Here is a 17,882-nt window from a genome sequence, read left to right on the forward strand (position 1 = left end):
TTGCTTTCTTAGGCATAGAACAGAGTATAACTGTCTCTGTATAAGCATAGGTTTGTTTAGCATGTTTCTCCAGTGTCTTTTTTTCACTGTATTTATTAATTTTCTGTATCTTGGAATAATTTGTATGATTTTGATACAATTTCCTCCTCTAATTTTTGCTTTCCTCTAACTTCCATAACTCGGCCCTGGCCACTTCCTTCATATTATTTTCCCGTAGTTTAAAGTTCCCATTTCTTGCCTCAGCAGACAATATTGAAAAAAATGTAGCCATCTTCTCATGTTATATTTCTTAATGTTTTTTCCCAAATTTGTTTGTCCTCCATTAGATTATCCCAACATTTTACCTCTGTTTTCTGTTATCCCCCCCCAAGCTGCTATGTTTTTCTTCCTGTAACTGTATAGTCTTGCTCTTTTTGTAACTGTTGATGTGAATCCTTAACCTTTTTTTTGATCATGCAGATTAATAATGCAGTCCTTCCTCGCGCACTTTTGTGCACTAGAGTTTTATACATTTTAGTATGGATCTAAATCAACATTTTCATCTATGATCCTTGTCCTTTCTTATACTCCTCTTCTCACTTTTCTGTAACTGTATACCCCAACTACTACTTTTACTGCAATCCCTTTTATTACTTTTACTTTTTGTCATATCCACCTAAATGCCTATTCTTTGTTGAGTCTGCAATAGATGTGTTACAAATATTGCTTATACTCAAATATTTTTGGAGCTTTTCTCCCTAGGCCTCCACTAAAAGGTGATCTTGTATGACCCAGTCAGAACCTCCCAGTAACCAGATACTTATTTTTATGTATTCATTCATTTATTTGTAAGTGACCCCACTTGCATATTTTCTAGGTCCTTTAGTTGTGCCCCCAACTTATTTCTAACCAGTCATAATCTTCCATTTTAGGGTATTTTGAGTATTAACTTCTTCTGCTTTGCTTCAGAATTATTTATGCTGCATTTAGTCCACCATGCTAACATTGCTGCTCTTATAATTTTTTGTTAAGGCATATAACCCTCTTTTTCTGCACTAGTTGTACCAGCCTTCTTCGTTTCACACTAGTCCTCCCTCCTACCCATAAAAAAACTCTCATCAAACTTTCTAACCTATTTAATACCCCTTTATTTGGGAAGATCTTGAAATTTTAGGTTAGGTATAAAACATTTCAGATCACGTGTTGTTTAAGAGTTAGGATCTTATTGTCACGTTCTAGGTTAAGATTTTTCCATTCCTCAAAATTTTCTTGAATACTCCTCATTGTTTTTGCACAAGAAGTTTCCAGTGCTTGTTCATATGTTTGTGCCAGTGAGATTCCCATGAGCTTAAATACCTTCTCTCTCCACATGTGGATATCTCCTTTTGATCTCTTTATAACCTTTGATATTTATGTTTAGAGTTTTTAGTCTTTTCTTCATTTGTTTTGCATCCTGAAAATTTCCCAAGGTCTCTAATAATACTAAAAAGGGTTTCTAAGTATTTTTGTGTGTCCTATAGGGTTAATATTGTTTAGTCTGCATAAAGTCATTTTCAGTTCTCTATCCTCCTTTCCATAGCCGTTTATATCTGGTCTAATTTTCAGTTCTCTATCCTCCTTTCCATAGCCCTTTACATCTGATCTAATTTTTTTCTTAGTGTTCTAAATATAGAGCAAACAACAGTGGGGATAGTGGTCACCCTTGTTGGGTCCTTTTTGTTAATTTAAAATGCTCAGAGATTCCCTCTCTGTTGCTTCTGCTCCTCTTTGTATTTCTTTTAGTTATGTCTGTATAATCTTCAGTGAATCCCCATGTGTTTTAATACCCTATGTCAACCCCCGCAATTTACCCTGTCAGAGGCTCTCTCGGCATCTGTGGATAAAATATCTACTTCTGTCATTGTGCTGTGTTTCCCTTATTATCTTTAGCGACTTTCCATATTACATTATCAAAGGTGCTTCCTTCCAGAATAAAGCTGCATTGATCCATGTTTATTATTTGCAGAAGGAGGCCTGCCAGTCTTTTGGACATATTCATAAAAAATGTATAATCAATCTGTACCTTTTGCATTTTTATTTGCATCACAAGCAACCTGATTGCTGATATTGAATTTGTAGTGTATCTCTGTCCAATAACCATACTTTTGGCTAGTGTCCTATTGTCCACTACTATTTTTGCAATTTAGTTTTAGTTTCTTTCAGCTGTTGTGTTTTTTCATTTAACTGTGCTCCTTACAATTGTAGGTCCCTTAGTCTTTGTCTTAATTCCACACCTTTCCTCTATCCCCATTTCCTTTCTTGCTCCGTCACTTGGGTATTTCTCCTAAGCTTCTCTAAGTTTGTCCAGATGAAAACATGTCAGTCCAAGGCAGTAGAATAAGGCAAACACAGTTTTAAGGGCCATCTTAAAGAAAACTCAGACTTGCAGGCAATGGTAGTGTTTCTTACTGTGTATCTGAACGCTGAGTGTTCAATTCACGTCAGGGTCATTTTAAGGAAACACAGACCTTGTGACGCAACGTTGGTGCCTCAGACTCCAGATTCGAAGGCTGTGTGTTTGACACATGTCAGAGTCTTAAAGAATTAAAAGTGTTGGACATATTCTACTGCAGTGGACTAATGTGTTTTCATCTGGATTTGTGTTTATTACGTGATTGAGGTTGGTTTGGTTTTTGGCTTTAAGATTATTGAACTCTTCTAGTCTGTCTCCCACCATATCTCTCCCCTTTTGCTTAGGTTGTGTCTGCATATAGGTTGCGATTCTCCAAAGTCCATTTCATGGGCAAATTACTCCCAGACTGATTTTTTTGTGACTACATATGATTGGTCTGAAAAAAGAAAATGTAGGCCTTACTCTTATTTTTTCAATTAGTTCCTTTTGCTCCTGTAATGCCATTTTAGACTATAATACATAAATTCAGGGCCTTGGCTTTCCTTTTTCACCTCCCATACATCTGTTAGACCTAAATGCTTCAAAAGTATAGCTACCTTTTACTCCATTTTTGTGAACCTTGTGACTTCTTTTTCCTTTATTGCATTTTTCTAATGGAATATTAAGCTCCTTTCTCCTGCAATCATTAATCCTCCTTTATATACTGATATTATCCATGCCCTAATTTTTCCTAGTTTTACTTTCAGCAGTAAATGTTTCTTTATTAATGTTATCCTTTCCCCCAAACTGCAAGGGTTCCTTCCTCTTGCAACTACAGTCTCTTATCTGCTACAATGATCACTTCCTTCTTTCTCACTTTTTGATACAGTGATTCAGCTAGCACCCTGTAATCTCTATGTTCTGTTTTTATGCTCTTCCTAATTTAAGTGTTTCTTGCAACAAATTTGTTCACTTCCGTTTTATTTAATACATTATATATCCTTTTTCTTTTTTACAGGGTTGTCACCCCCTTAATATTTTACAAAAATTCAGATTATTCAGTAGGTTTTCCTCTTAGCTGACCTTTCTTTATCAACCTTATTCTTGACTTACCTTGTCTTTTTTGCTTCTTTCTCCATTCTCTGTTTCTACTCCCAATCTTACTCTTGCAGCTTTCTTATCTTTGTTCCTTTCTTGCCTGTCTTTTTTTTATTTCTGCATGAAGCTCCCCCACTGATGCACTTCAAATAATAGTAATAAAAATATATAATAATTTTTTTTATAATTTAACTTTAATTAAAACCTTTCAGTATTCTTTAATTTACCATGATCACCCATCCCCAAACTATTTGAGGATAGGCTATCACCTTGTTTCTTTGTGCTGGCAAAAAGTCTTGCAGGTCCCCAACTAAGGATGGAAGCAGTTCCATTGCTCTAGTGACTCCTTTCCCTCAGTCTCTCCCTCTCCACCTCTCTCTCTCCTTCTGTCTTTTCCTTCCCCTCATTTATCTCGTAATCTTACTTTCCAGCCCCTTTATCATTTTCACCTTGTGTTTGTCAGCTTTTAGAGTTTGTTCAAGGAAATTTTTCACTCCCTGTATTTTTTCTTTATCTTGTTAAGCTCTGCACTGTTCTCTCTACTCTTGAAATGGAACAAAGAGGTCTTTTTTTGGCAGAAATTAGGGGGTAGAGCTAGTTGTAAAACAAAGGTGGGGACTGTTCTGAAAACTGATGCTAGTCTGTGTGATGTCAATGTCCAGGGTTTTCAGTTAGTAGTACAGCCTGTTAAGTTTCTGTAATTCCAACAGACGTTTAATGGAGCAGCTGATGTTGGGCCCAGGTTTGTTGCACCCATTCAAGTGAATTTGCCACTCAAGCTGCTTTTTTCTCAAGCAAGGCATTCTTTTCCCATTAAGTGGAGGTAGGTTTTACACAGTCAAGTATATGGAACTTGGAAAGAGCTGTGGTCAGTTTTCTCCATGCTATGCTTGGCTAGTGCATTTCTGTTAACCAAGCATCTGATGTCTGATAGGTGCTGTGTAATGTGTATTTTTCTTTTGTTAATTGTTTTGCCCACATAAAAGCAGTTGCACAGTGTGCATTTTGGTCTATAGACAGCCATTTCATTATTACAGTCACTTTTGCTCCTGCTTTCGTATTATGTTTGACCAGTGGTAGACAGGTCAGTTTGGCTCGTATACTAGCAGAAACTGCAAATGGGGGCTTAGCAAGCATAAGTGGCCATTAATTCCTGAGTAAGTATTTTGATCTTTTGATTCAGTATAATCCCTGATACTTTTCCATCTTTTAAATCTAACCTATGGACCACTTTTCCATCTTTTAAATATAACCTATGGGCCTGGTTCCATTAGTTTAGCAATCTGATTTTTGCTGTTTGATGTGACCCAGTTATCTGCCACCACTTTGTGGATTTATTTGACTACAACGTTTGCTTCAGATCCCATATTCCTTTTTGTGACCTGTTCCTGAACCCAGTGGTCATCCTGTTGAGGAATTCAAGGATGGATGGATCATTTGTTGCTTTGAGGGTTTTTTATAGTATGCAGTATGTTGTGGAAGAGCCTGCTGTCTTGCCCCTTTACTAGGGTATCTATTTGCAAATCATTTAAGATTGTTCAAGAAATCATTTAGTTCTTTTCAAACCTTGACAGTTCCTACATTGCCTCCAGCACGCATCGTGATATTACAAAATGGAATATGATCAAGTCCCACGGAATGAGTATTGCCAGGGTTTCCCAGCCATCAGAAACAAGCCCTGTAGCTAGGATAAGGCTGACAAGTATAAGTAGAGGCACATTGATGAGAATGCAACCTTGTATTTTTTCTAGTCCCATTGAAGAATTATTTGTAGCTTTTATCAGGGATTCTAAGACTTGTTCCTATGTGATTTCAGGGAAAACTAAATTCTATGGGATAGTGAGGCTAGCAATATTGCTAAGAGAGGTAAAGTTAGCACTAAATTTGTCTGCTAATATATTAGTTATATCCTTGGGGTCAGAGTGGGTGATGTTATATGCGTTGTTGGACATTATTCTTTAATTTTCTGTTATAACTGAAGAACAGCTTGTAGTTTCCTTTGGAATCTGCAGGAACATTAAGTTGTACTCTTTATTTACATTTTCTAATAGTGGTTTTAAGTTCCTTGCTGACATGCTTCAGTGTAGTCTTGAGGTAGGCAGAATGAGATTTTTTTGCAACCTTTTGTTATTCTTTTATTGTACAGTTTAATACAGGAGTTCCACCAGAGAGGCTTATTCCTGAATTTACTGTTATTTTAGGGTGGATAGATACTATTATATATGCAACTATTGGTGAAAGTCAGAGGTGAATGTGGCAGCCTTCTGAGTTGGGTCCATTTGCAAGGGATTGTTGGGAATTTTGCATAGGAGTTCTACAAGCTGAAGTAGGTTTTTGTATTGGAGAAGTCCCTAAAAATGGTCTCATTTGGTGGTGGGGGTGCTATCACTAGGGCTAATGGAGAAGATGACCAATTTGTGGTTGGGTTTAACCATAGATGAACAAATGTGGTAGGGTGCAGGCAGGAGCTAGGTTGGGAAGGACCAGTTCAAGGATGTTAGAGCCCGAGCAGGTAGTTAAAACATTTGCTCTAGTGCATTGGTGTTAATGAAGTATAAGAAATAGTGAGCATAACAATTTTTGGAGATGTAAATGTGCTAATCAGTGGTTGGGTAACTGAAGTCCCATATGAAGGTATCTAATGCCTCAGTGTTAAGGTAATTTCTTTGATCTTTGGACAACTTTGATGGGGATGTGCTAACCAATGAAGCAGTAGATGGATTTGCTTTGGGTAATGGGGATCTTCAGGAGAACCATATCGGTCTGAGCATCTCCACAATGAAGTGGCATGCAGTTGCCTCAGGGATAATGGCTGAAAGCATAGCATTAGAAAGACTAAACTAAATATTTAAATGTACATTTTTTTGTACCCTGATCTCCTTTTACAGTTCAGATACTTTGTCTGTTAGTTGACCTATTATGACAATTCTTTTTATTGCTTGTTTTTTTATACTTTGCCCCCAGTCCAACTAGCATCTTACTTGCAATGTATGTTTAATTCCTATTTGGTTATGATCATTGCTTGAAAAAACACCTATGCACTTGTTCTGTAAAATTTTCTCTGCTCTTTATCAATATGTAATATTGCACTTGGCTTGGGTCATGGCTGAAAGGGGGACTTTAGACCAGCTCACTTACTCAGTTAACAAAGGCAAGCAGTTTCCATTGAGATTTTGCAGATAAATCCCAGCAGTTGCTGTAACAGTTACCTAAGGATGAGAAAGGACTCAAGACGAAGACAATCTCCCGGGAAACAGCCCTGGCTTCAGGCTTCCCACCTTTCTGTCCATCTTGCGCATAATGCTGCTGATGGATCTGTTAGGGCAGCAGATATTGGCATTATGATTCACCACCAACTTGTCTGTGATTGATAGAGATTTCTTCAATGTGTCCTCCTTAAATGCCTCTTTCAGTGGTTCTGACCTTTTTTCAGGTTGCAGATGAGAGAATTTTTTCAGGAGTGAGAGGGATGACGAGATCCTCACTGCTGTGGAGCATGCTTTTAGGCACCAGACAGAACCTTTGCTAGGAAAAGAGTCCCAAGCAGATGTAGTTCAAGCATGGATGTCTGTAGCAGCAGAAAGAACAGTCTAGGAGGGGTCAGTGTGGATTTCAGACTGAACACCCACCCAGAGACTGAAGCTGTCATTAGAATAATGGATTCTGCGACTTTTTATCTCTCTTAGGCAATCCCAGCAAAATTCCTGAAGGCTTCCCTGACTGCACTACTTTGAAAGCAGTTAGGGTTGCTTGTCCCCTCCATTTTTCTGTGCATATACTTGCTGAGGTAGCTGTGGGGGAATTCACAGGCTGTTTTGAGTGTGTGGGTTTAGGACAGTACAGTATCTGTAGACTGAGCAGTTCCGTAGCACATAGCTCTCTTCTCCAATAAAGAAAAAATGGGCTGGAGGGCTTTTTACATGATGGAAGAACAAATGGGTTAATTGCTTGCAGGAAGGTGGGCCATTGGATTGATCCTTAAGATACAAAAAAAAAAAAAAAAAAGAGAGAGAAAAGAATTTGTGACATAAGTCTATTGATTTCATCATAATTTGTTTTGAAAAGAATGATGAGCTTCCTGTACCTCCAAAAGCTCATCCTGCTAGAGCCTTAGCTACCTGTAAAGTCTTCTTCACTAATGCTTTAATTGATGTTATTTTTGCAGCTGCAACTTGGATTTCTTTTCATACTTTTACAAGACACTGTAAACTAGATGTGGTGTTTGAGTAGCCTTCTTCTGGATATCCATTTGCTTGTGTTTCTGAACACCTGGGAAGTTATACCTGGGACTCAGTGCTAGAGATTGAAGATGAAGATCTTGGTTTATTAGGCCAGTGCTAATATCCAAAGTTGTGTACTCTGAAATCTCATGAGTCTAGCTAGCAAAAGGCATTATGGGAGGATGAGAAGAGCTTGCGCTCAGGGAAGTTTGCATTGTCAAATTGACTTGAAGTCATATAATTTGAAAATAATGAGGTTGAATGATCTAGCACTATTTTTATCAGTTCAAAACTCTTATTTGGTAAGAGTCAGCAATCCTTGTTGGTGCACATCTTGTGAGTGTGCTTATTATAAGTTAATAGAATCTCTATGTATACAGTTAACTTTGAATATATTAAAAGACATCATCTGTTATTGTGTGGTGTTGTGTTGTGTCAATGTCTTACAGCTACAACAGAATTCACAAAACACTTTGTCACATGACTGTCCCATAGGTGGATTTTAAAAAATGCTGGTCCAGTTTTCACAATATGAGAGGAACTCTGCTATTGTTTATACTTTGTCCTGATACTTCCATTTCATTTCCTCACCCATTTGATGATTTATCATTTATGTAAGTTTCTGTAGATTCTGAATAATGTACATAGTAAATCAAAATGTGCAACATCTTCAGGAAGATTTTTTACAAAAAAATTATGACTACACTGTGAAAGAGTTGAGATTTGTAATAAAAGATATTCACTTACTGAAAGTAAGCTGATTGTAATGTAGAATTTCATGATGTTACTTTACGGACAGGTCTAGAATATGTCCTCCATCACCTTTACTGTGCTGCAAAAAAAAAATTTATGGAAAGCTTTTCATTTTATCTATGCTGCCTTCACCTTTTTATATCGTTGAGACATGTGCTTTGTCTCATCCTCTTGGCAAAGACTTCTTGAAAATATAATATAGACAATTGATAGTGCATCTCAAAGGCGTCCACGGTGGTGCAGCCGTTAGCGTTGCTGCCTCACAGCAAGAGGTTCTCTGGTTCGATCCTCGGCTAGGGTGCCTTCTCTGTGGAGTCTACATGTCCTCCCTGTGGTTGCGTGGGTTTCCTCCGGGTGCTCCGGTTTCCTCCCACATCCCAAAGACATGCTGTAGGTGAATTGGACACACTAAATTGACCCTAGGTGTGAGTGCGTGCATGTGTGTGCCTTCTGTGGAAGGTTGGGCGCCGGGCTGGCAACTCGACACCGTAAAAACTCCACTGCCAATCATGAGCAGACAGGTGATCTGCTGTGGCGACCCCTAACCGGGAAAAGCCGAAAGAAGAAGAAGATGTGGAGTTTTATTGTATTGACTGTTTTTTTTATAAACTGCATACATTTTTGAGTCAAAATTTTTGTTATGCTGTGTGCAAGTGTTTGGAGATTGTGCAAATGAATATGACTGTATTGTGGCATAAACAATTACCAAGACTAAACATTTTCTCAGAAGTAATACAAAGAATATTTCCAACCAAGCTATTAGTTCATTTGGTTTAACATTGTAAATGTTTGTGTAAAAGAATTTATTGTGGGCAGTATTTGTGGCCAAAGCATATTTCTTTCGGCATTCCACCATCCTTTAATCTACATCTTGTTTTCTTTTGATGTTGGGCAAAATTAAAATTTATTTCATTTTATCTGTTTTATATGGAAACTGCACTATCACTGTATAATACATACATATACATATATATATATATATATATATATATATATATATGTATATATATATATATGTATACACACACATACACACACACACAATCTGTATGTGTGTGTGTGTATGTATATATATATATATATATATATATATATATATATATATATATATAAATGACATATTTATATATAAACATACACACATATATGTATACATATACATGCGTGTGTGTCTGTGCTCGTGTATATCTGTGTGTAAATACACTTGCTTCTTTTCTTTTTTCTAAGCTAAGGCTACCAGAATATTTTTTCTGTAATCTCATTTTAAGCAGAGAGAATTTTATCTAGTGTATATTAAGTATTTTATGGAACTTTTAAGCAGCCTACAGTCCAGGTTGCTCTGTTTTGAAGTCCGATACATGATATTAGAGCATGTGCATTGTGTATTATGACCCATAAATAAACGTCCAGTGTCACTGAAAATACATAGATGGTTTTATTGGTTAACTTCTAAAATTTTAAAGCAGTAAGATTATTGTGTGGAGGCAGTGATTGCAGTCATAGCCCGTTTAATGTCTACTAATATAATATTTTTGAAGTTTGCATTTACTACTACTGTTAACACTTATTTTCCTTTTGGATTTCTTTTTTAAGGGATGAAGCTGAAATGGAGTACCTAAAAATAGCTCAGGACTTAGAAATGTATGGTGTTAGCTACTTTGCCATAAAGGTAAGTTTTTAGCCATCATTTATTTGTTGTATTTTGTTAACAAGGTTAATTCCATTGAACTTAGGATTCATTTACATGCAATATCTGGGCCGAAAAGCCCTACAGTACAAACAAGAGGTCATTCTTTTAAGTCCCAGTCTTCAGCCAATCCAGACAGCATGCCTGGCATTTGTGAGAAAGCCAGAGTACTGCTAGAAAACAAATTATACAAAGGGAGAACTTACAGACTCTGTACAGATTGTATCTGTAGGTGAGAATTGAACCCCAGACTCTAGACATGACATGGACCACCTTTAATCACTGTGCTGACTTACTGATTATTCTCTGCTACTTGAAACTGAGTGTATGGTTTGACTGTAAAACAGAAATGTATGGTCTATAAAAGGCTGCTTTGACTGTTTTTTAGCACCGTCAGTGGTTTAGGATATGGCAGAGGTTTCTTTTGTTGTCTGTGACATCAGAAGGCTTTGGGTTCTGTTCCTGCATCAGGTTAGAGTCATGTTCCAGTACTTATGCCGCATTCCAGCACTTTAGGAGGAAGACAAGAGATGCTGACCTCTCATGAGATGTTAAACTAAGATCCTGTCTACCTGAGTTTGTTGGTAGCTTGGACAGATGTTGAAGACCCCAAAACACTAACCAAAAAAGTACAGGTACTTTTATTTAAAGCATCAGAGATTAAAGTTTCCAGCGTTGTATTAGTAAGTTATTATCACAACTAACATATTACAATGTGTGAAATAAAATTGATGTGCATACTGCTATTTCATTATTGACAGTGATGTTTTACATTTCCCAAACAAATTACCATTGAACAAACCAAAAATAGTTTGCCACTCATACTGTGTTGAGCTTCCCTCATTGTAATCCATACAAAATATATGTTTTGTTAGACTCTGAAAGTGTACCTCATTTTTCTTTTAAGATCGTCATACTCTACTATTTTCAGAAAGCCTTTAATTTTTCTGTATCTCAAAAAAAATATCATTCAATGTTTTCCACCTCTTGCATCATGTTACTAAACCATGGCATTAAAACATTCTGGAAGTCTACATTCATTTCCTTTTGCCACTTTTTGTAATTTAGAAAAAAGTCATGTAATCATCTACACCTTTCAAGACTTTTCTGTGGTCCTTCCCTACTCAGTTTATTACCAAGGCACAATATTCTGCCTTTATCCCATGCATAAACTACCTGCATCTTCTTCATTTCCTTAGTTTTGAAAATAGAACGGACTTGTGCCTCGTGATCAGTACTGCTTGATGCCTGATGCTTTTCATGTGCAATTAAATAGTGACTGAAAAAAAAATCACTTAATAGAAGTAGAAGTAAATGAGTTGATGCTGTTTTGAGAGTAAAACTGTTGTTGAACATTTGGTGATGGCAGAGATAAATTGTGATATAGAACTTGAATAATTTAGGGAAATACTAGCTCGAGAGACAAAACTGAGTTGCTGTGATGCTCAGCATTTGTCACCCATAGAAACTAAAATGTTTTAACTGAATGTTAATAAGGTGGCAAGTGTGGAGTCCATGACAACTGGATCATGGAATTTGACAGAATTATTCAGTGTGTATATGAAAAGTGGGAGTTGCTGTTTTGAGATTGCAACATACTTGCACAACCAGAAGGCGCTAGTGGAATTAATTACGTAACAAATGGTGGAGATATAAGAAAAAGCAACAGTGACAGCTAAATTATATCACCAAAACTTAATTTAAGGTTGTATGCAACTTTGGAGGATGAAAAATGATTTGATGGACTGTGCTAAAATAAGAATTATGAAACAGACTCACCGGGCCATTTGTAATTGCTTAACTTGGAGGTTAGGTATAGAAGGCCCTGGCCAGTGCTGACAGGGTTTTTGACTTGTTACAAGAGGGAACAAATGATGTCTTCATATTAATCATTGTGCCAGTAGCCTTAACTATATGGGTTATATCCTGCCAAGCATGCAACAGCTGACCAGCTTTTAAAGTTTCAGGGCACCTTCGATGCACCTAAACTGTCAGCTCGAGCACAGCTGTCTGAAAGACAAGTTTGGGCATGAAGCCCATTACAGCTTTACTGCCACAGAAGAGTGCTTTCCTCTGAAGCATTAGAGGATGACAGTCGGCTTCTGCTTTCCTTTACTGGGTAGATAAGATGTTCTTAGTGTTTCACTGTTGCAGTCATCACATTTGGTTTATCCCTGCCAGGGTAGCTGCCGGCCGGAATACCAGAGGCTTAGTATTTCTGCGTCGGTTGCTGTTGCTTCAGGACTGATGTCAGGTCGTCAGTAATATAAAGTAAGGCAGCCGATTACATTACATCAGTCTTTACCGAGGAGCCCGAAGCAGAAGCAGTTCACATGAGTGATGTTGGCTGCTACCTGAGTTTCATCTTCCAAATTGAAGCTGTAGTCTTCTAAAGCTAAGTACCCCATTGGGAATCCTTTTTTCTTGCTCTAACTGATGTCAGAAAAAGTTAAAAATTGTGTCACCTGTGGAAAGCAAATACCACACCGAGACTTTCATTCGTACTGCGTCACTTGCTTAGGACTAGACCACGACGTCCCTCGCTGTCGCTTTTGTGCTTTAACGCCAGAACTTTACGTCATTAGGCCCTTATTGTAGCTAGGTATTTTTGCTTACAGTCCTCGAATTCCGTTATGGCTTTGGTAAGCCATCCGACAGCATATCTTCTGAAAAAACGTAAGGATAAAGACAGAGACAGACTACACAGGTCCAAAGCTACCGGTGATGCTGCCATTAAACTACTACTAGTCAGTTCTCCGATCCTCAGTGAGGTGCTTTTGCAGCCCCTGATGCCCGCTTCTGTGGATTCACAGGCCACTACCAAGACCCTTTCGGAGTCCGGTATGCCGCAAAACTCTACTTCGACTAAGGATCATGCTGTTGTCTCTACCTTGGATGGTTCCAGAGCCGCTGAACAGGCACCGACTTCTGAGGAAGTACTTCGCACTACCGATTCTCAACACCGACTTCCTTCACATTTACTGTTCTTTTGAAAACTACAGAGTTTCTCAGGCCTAGGGTACGAACCACACCCAAAAAATGACGACCCATTCTCAGGCATCTGCTCCCTTGCCTCAGTCTCAAATACTTAAAATGGCGGAAGACCTTATTATGCTGATCAGGGAAAGCCAAGCTATCACTTCCAAAAGAAAAAGAGGTCTGTCCCCAGTAGTTTTATCTGAACAGGAGTCTGAAAACTCTGATGCATCTGAATATGAAGACATGCAATCCCTCTCTGCTTATAAGGATTTTGATGCAGAGAAATCCATTCCTTCAGCCTCTCCACCCGAGGACTTTTCCTTTGGAGAAACCCTTCATACCTTAAGGGAGCATTTCCAATGGGGAATGTCAGGACTACCCGCAGTCTATAAAAAGACTCGGAGAATTCTTAGATCTTCCACAGCACAGACCCCTGGCCATTACCGCAGTCCTGGATGTTGTGGACTATGTTTTCAGGGAATCTAGTTTGACTCCTGACACCTTCCCTTCTGCTCCCAGAAAACCTGACAGGATTTACAGAGTCCCCAACTCACACAAATTTCTTTTCAAAAATCGTACTGCTGACCCTGAGGTAATTTCTCAAGGGCCTAAAGGAATTAAAGCAACTTCTGCTAAGAATCCCACCCCCTCAGATAGGGATTCCCGAGCACTAGACAGATGGGGTAAAAAAGTATACACCACTGCTACTCTTGTTATCAGAGCACTAAATTGTCAGTTCCATATGCTAAAATTTCAGCAACATACCATGCAACTCCTCAAACAGAAAGTGTCTTCTTTTCCTGCTTATGCTGAAAATAGAGTTACAAGAGTTAATGCATTTTGCAAGCCAAATAATTAAGCACACCTTACACTGTGGTTTTGATGCCCTAGAAGCTTTTTGCAGGGCAGCAGTCATCAGTTATGTTCTTAGAAGGCATGCTTGGCTTAAGGAATAGCCCTTGCCAGATAATGTCAAATCATGCACCCTTGCACAAAGACAACTTATTTGGCACCAACGCAGAGGAGGTCTTAAAAAGATGGAAGAAAAAGCTAAATCTATGCAGACAGTTAAGGTTTTCCTACAAGTCCAGCCACCCAGGTTCAGCAGGCATTGTCCCCTCCAAGCACTGGTCCTTTCCTGCCCCCACCAGGTCAGTTCAGCCCAGACCCCTGGGAAGCAATCCCCCCCCCCCCCCCCAGACAGCAGCCACAGGGAATGCAGAGATCAAAGCAATGGAATTCCTCCACTGCAAAACCAGATAGTTCAATACCACTCCCCTTCTAAGAGGCCTAGGCAAGACATTGATTATGAATCTTCTGAACAGGATTCTATTTCTTCTGGTTCTTCTAATGAACAGGAATTGTCTATACTTACTTATGAGGATTCTGATTCAGAAGATTCCATTCCTTCTGCTTCTCCCCCTAAGAATTTTTCTTTTGGGGAAACTTTACATACCTTAAGGAACATTTCTACTGGGAAAATCAGGATTTCTCTGAATCTAAAAAGAGACTTGGGGATTTTCTTCTTCTTCCTCAGCATAGGCCTTTGGCTGTACCTCCTGTTCTAGACATTGTTGATGATGTTTTTTCAGAATCTAGTATGGCTCCTGATTCTCTGCCTCCGGCTCCTTGTAAGCCAGACAGATACTACAGGGTTCCTGACTCCCACAAATTCCTTTTCAAAAATCCTGTTGCAGACCCTGAAACCATTTTTCTGGGTCTTAAGGGCATTAAGGCTTCTACTGCTAAAAACCCTACCCTTCTGATAGAGATTCCAGGACGCTGCTAAAATATCAGCAGCATGTCATGGGACTGCTTAAACAAAAAATGATGTTTATTTCTGACTGTATGGAAAAGAAAGACTTACAGGATTTATTGCATTCAGCTGAACAAGTTGGAAAACATACTTTGCAATGTGGTTTTGATTCTTTGGAGGCCTCTTGCAGGGCTGCTGTAACTGGGTCTGTGCTAAGAAGCCATGCTTGGCTCAAAGAGCAAAATCTGTCTGATCATGTTAAAGGAAAATTGTTGGATGCTCCTTTACAACAGGACCGTCTCTTTGGTAATAAGGCTGAAGAAGTTTTAAAAAAGATGGAAAGATAAAGCTAAATCTATGCAAACTGTGAACGATTTCTTACAAGTGCAACCTCCAAGATTTAGTAGGCACTGGCCTGCTAAGAACTGGTCCTTTCCAGTTTCTTCGAGAGCCACTCAAGTCAACCCAGACATTCCAAAGGCTCCAGGTTTCAGTCACAAAGGACTTTCAGAACAAAACAATGGGGTGCCTCCTCTTCCAAATCTGGAAACAACAAGACACCTCCTTATAGTAAGCAGTCTCAGTGACTTCCCTTTACACTTACCAAGCACTTACCTTTTAGCCGCCCCTTTGGGGGGAAAAACTGGCTCTTCATGCAAGAAACTGGCAACTTATAACCCAGGACAAATGGGTTTTAAATATAGTATCCCAGGGATACAGATTCCATTTCCACACATTGCCAATTCCAAACGGATGGCCAGACCTGCCCCCAAATCAGTGGGCAGAGGCCCAGAAACAAGTACTTTCCCTCATGAGCATGGGGGCTATTCAACCAGTACCAGAAGAGGAAAAGGGACAAGGTTTCTGTTCAAGACTTTGCCTGGTACCCAGAAAAGACAAATCATGGCGTCCAATTCTGGACTTATCTACTCTAAACACCTTTCTGGACATACCAAAATTCAAGATGCTGACTCTTCACCAGTTACTTTCTGTGCTAGGCAAAGATGCCTGGTTGGCAACTCTAGATTTAAAAGAGGCTTACCTGCATATCCCAATCAGGGAATCTTGCAGAAGACACCTCTGCTTCAAAGCAGGCTACTTGCATTACCAGTTCTCTGCACTGTCCTTTGGCTTATCTACTGCACCCAGGGTCTTTACAAAGTGCCTGGCTCCAGTAACTGTATTTTGCAGACAAAGAAATATTCAAATATATCCATACCTGGACGATTGTCTAATTTAGGCAGAAAACAGGGACACTTCAAAGTCATCTGGCATTTGTAAAATTGGTTCTAACTTGTCTAGGGTACACTATAAACGAAAGGAAATCACAACTGGTACCCTCTCAAAAAATTACATTCCTGGGTGCAAGCTTGAATACAACTACCCAGATGGCTTTCCTTATGCCAGAGAAGCAAAATCATTTGCTGACTTCCTTCAAACAGGTGACCACAAAAACCCTGCTTTCTGCAAGGCAAATACTGCAAGCCTTGGGGTTTATGGCCTCCTGCATTCTTCTAATTCCATATGGAAGACTGCATGTGAAGAAACTTCAGTGGTACTTAAAACGTCTATGGAGTCAGCATTGTCACAGCCTGGAAACAATGATTCCTATCATACCTTGCCTACAACTAGAGTTCCTATGGTGGGCAGAGGCTTGCCACCAAAACAAGGGACGGTCATTCACACCACCCCCTGCTGCCCACACCCTAACTACAGACTCATCAGACTATGCTTGGGGGGCACATGTGGCAGGGAAGTGCATTCAGGGCAAATGGAGCCCAAATCAAATGCACCTTCATATCAATCAAAAAGAAATGCTAGCTGTACAGAATGCACTGACAGCCTTCAAGGACTACCTTCATCCAGGACAATTAATGATAGACAGACACCACGGTTATGTGGTACATAAACAAGTAGGGGGTTACACACTCCTACCCCCTTTGCAGACTAGCCATGGCATTGTGGAACATGGCCTTGACCTATCAAGTACAACTACAAGCTCAATTCCTGCCAAGAAAGTTGAATACACTGGCAGACGAACTAAGCAGAAATCTCATGGACCCACATGAATGGAAACTGGAACAAAGGATTTTCAACGTTTTGGCACGCAAATGAAGGAGCCCAGACATAGATCTTTTTGCCTCACCCCAGAACTATCAGTTGGACAAATTTTGCACAAGAACACATCACAAAAGAGCCTGGAAAGTGGATGCTGTATCCTTCAGCTGGAAAAACCTATCAGTCTATGCATCCCCCCCCCCTCTGCTCTTCAAAGTTATACAAAAGTCAAGCAGGACAAACCAAAAATGATTTTGCTTGCTCCAGACTGGCCTCGCCAGCACTGGTACCAGTCCTGCGCAATGTGTCACACCTTCCACCGTGGCACCAGCCTCAGACACCTTACTTACTGTCTCAGCAGTACAACCAAATTCTGCACACTCAGCTCCAAACTTTTAATCTTGCAGCATGGCTAATAACCTAAATTCACCCTTAACACCCCTCAGCAAACCTGCGATGGATGTCATTTTGGAGACAAGAAGGCCTAGTACTATAAAATCTTATGCTGACAAATGGAAAAGATTCTGTGCCTGGAATCAATCTGAGGGCATAAGCACAGCAGTGCCCAACATTCCCCAGATTTTAAAATACTTAACTGAGATGCTTCACAAGGGCCTGACCTTTTCTTCATAAAAATCCATGCCTCTGCCATTTCAGCTCATTACAACACAGAACCTCCCCTCTTCTCTCATCCTCTGCTAAAGCAGTACCTCAGAGGGGCCAAAAACTTAAGACCACCCAGGAAAGCTCCAACCCCTGCCTGGGACCTCAGTTTTGTATTGGAAAAGCTCACTCTCCCTCCTTTCGAGCCAGCTGCTACTGCAGACTTAAAATTTCTCTCCTGGAAAACAGCTTTCCTTTTAGCAGTCACTTCAGCTAGAAGGATTTCCGAATTACAGGCTCTTATGGCAGTGGAGCCTTTCATCATTTTTCATGCAGACAGGGTATATCAGGACCAATCCATCCTTCATGCCTAAGGTG

General features: G+C 39.4%; 1 protein-coding gene across 2 annotated transcripts in view; it reads left to right on the plus strand.

Annotated features, from left to right (window-relative positions):
• Positions 1-17,882, plus strand: part of NF2 (neurofibromin 2) — a 1,458,300-nt gene that overhangs the window by 561,578 nt on the left and 878,840 nt on the right. For both annotated transcript variants that reach the window (XM_044068458.1, XM_044068457.1), the window contains exon 7: positions 10,015-10,090. In XM_044068458.1, the coding sequence (XP_043924393.1) occupies positions 10,015-10,090 (76 nt within the window). The remainder of the gene's footprint in view (positions 1-10,014; positions 10,091-17,882) is intronic.

The sequence above is a fragment of the Protopterus annectens genome, chromosome 4.part0 (genome assembly GCF_019279795.1).
Source record: "Protopterus annectens isolate FY-2018-M chromosome 4.part0, PAN1.0, whole genome shotgun sequence".
NCBI lineage: Eukaryota > Metazoa > Chordata > Ceratodontiformes > Protopteridae > Protopterus > Protopterus annectens.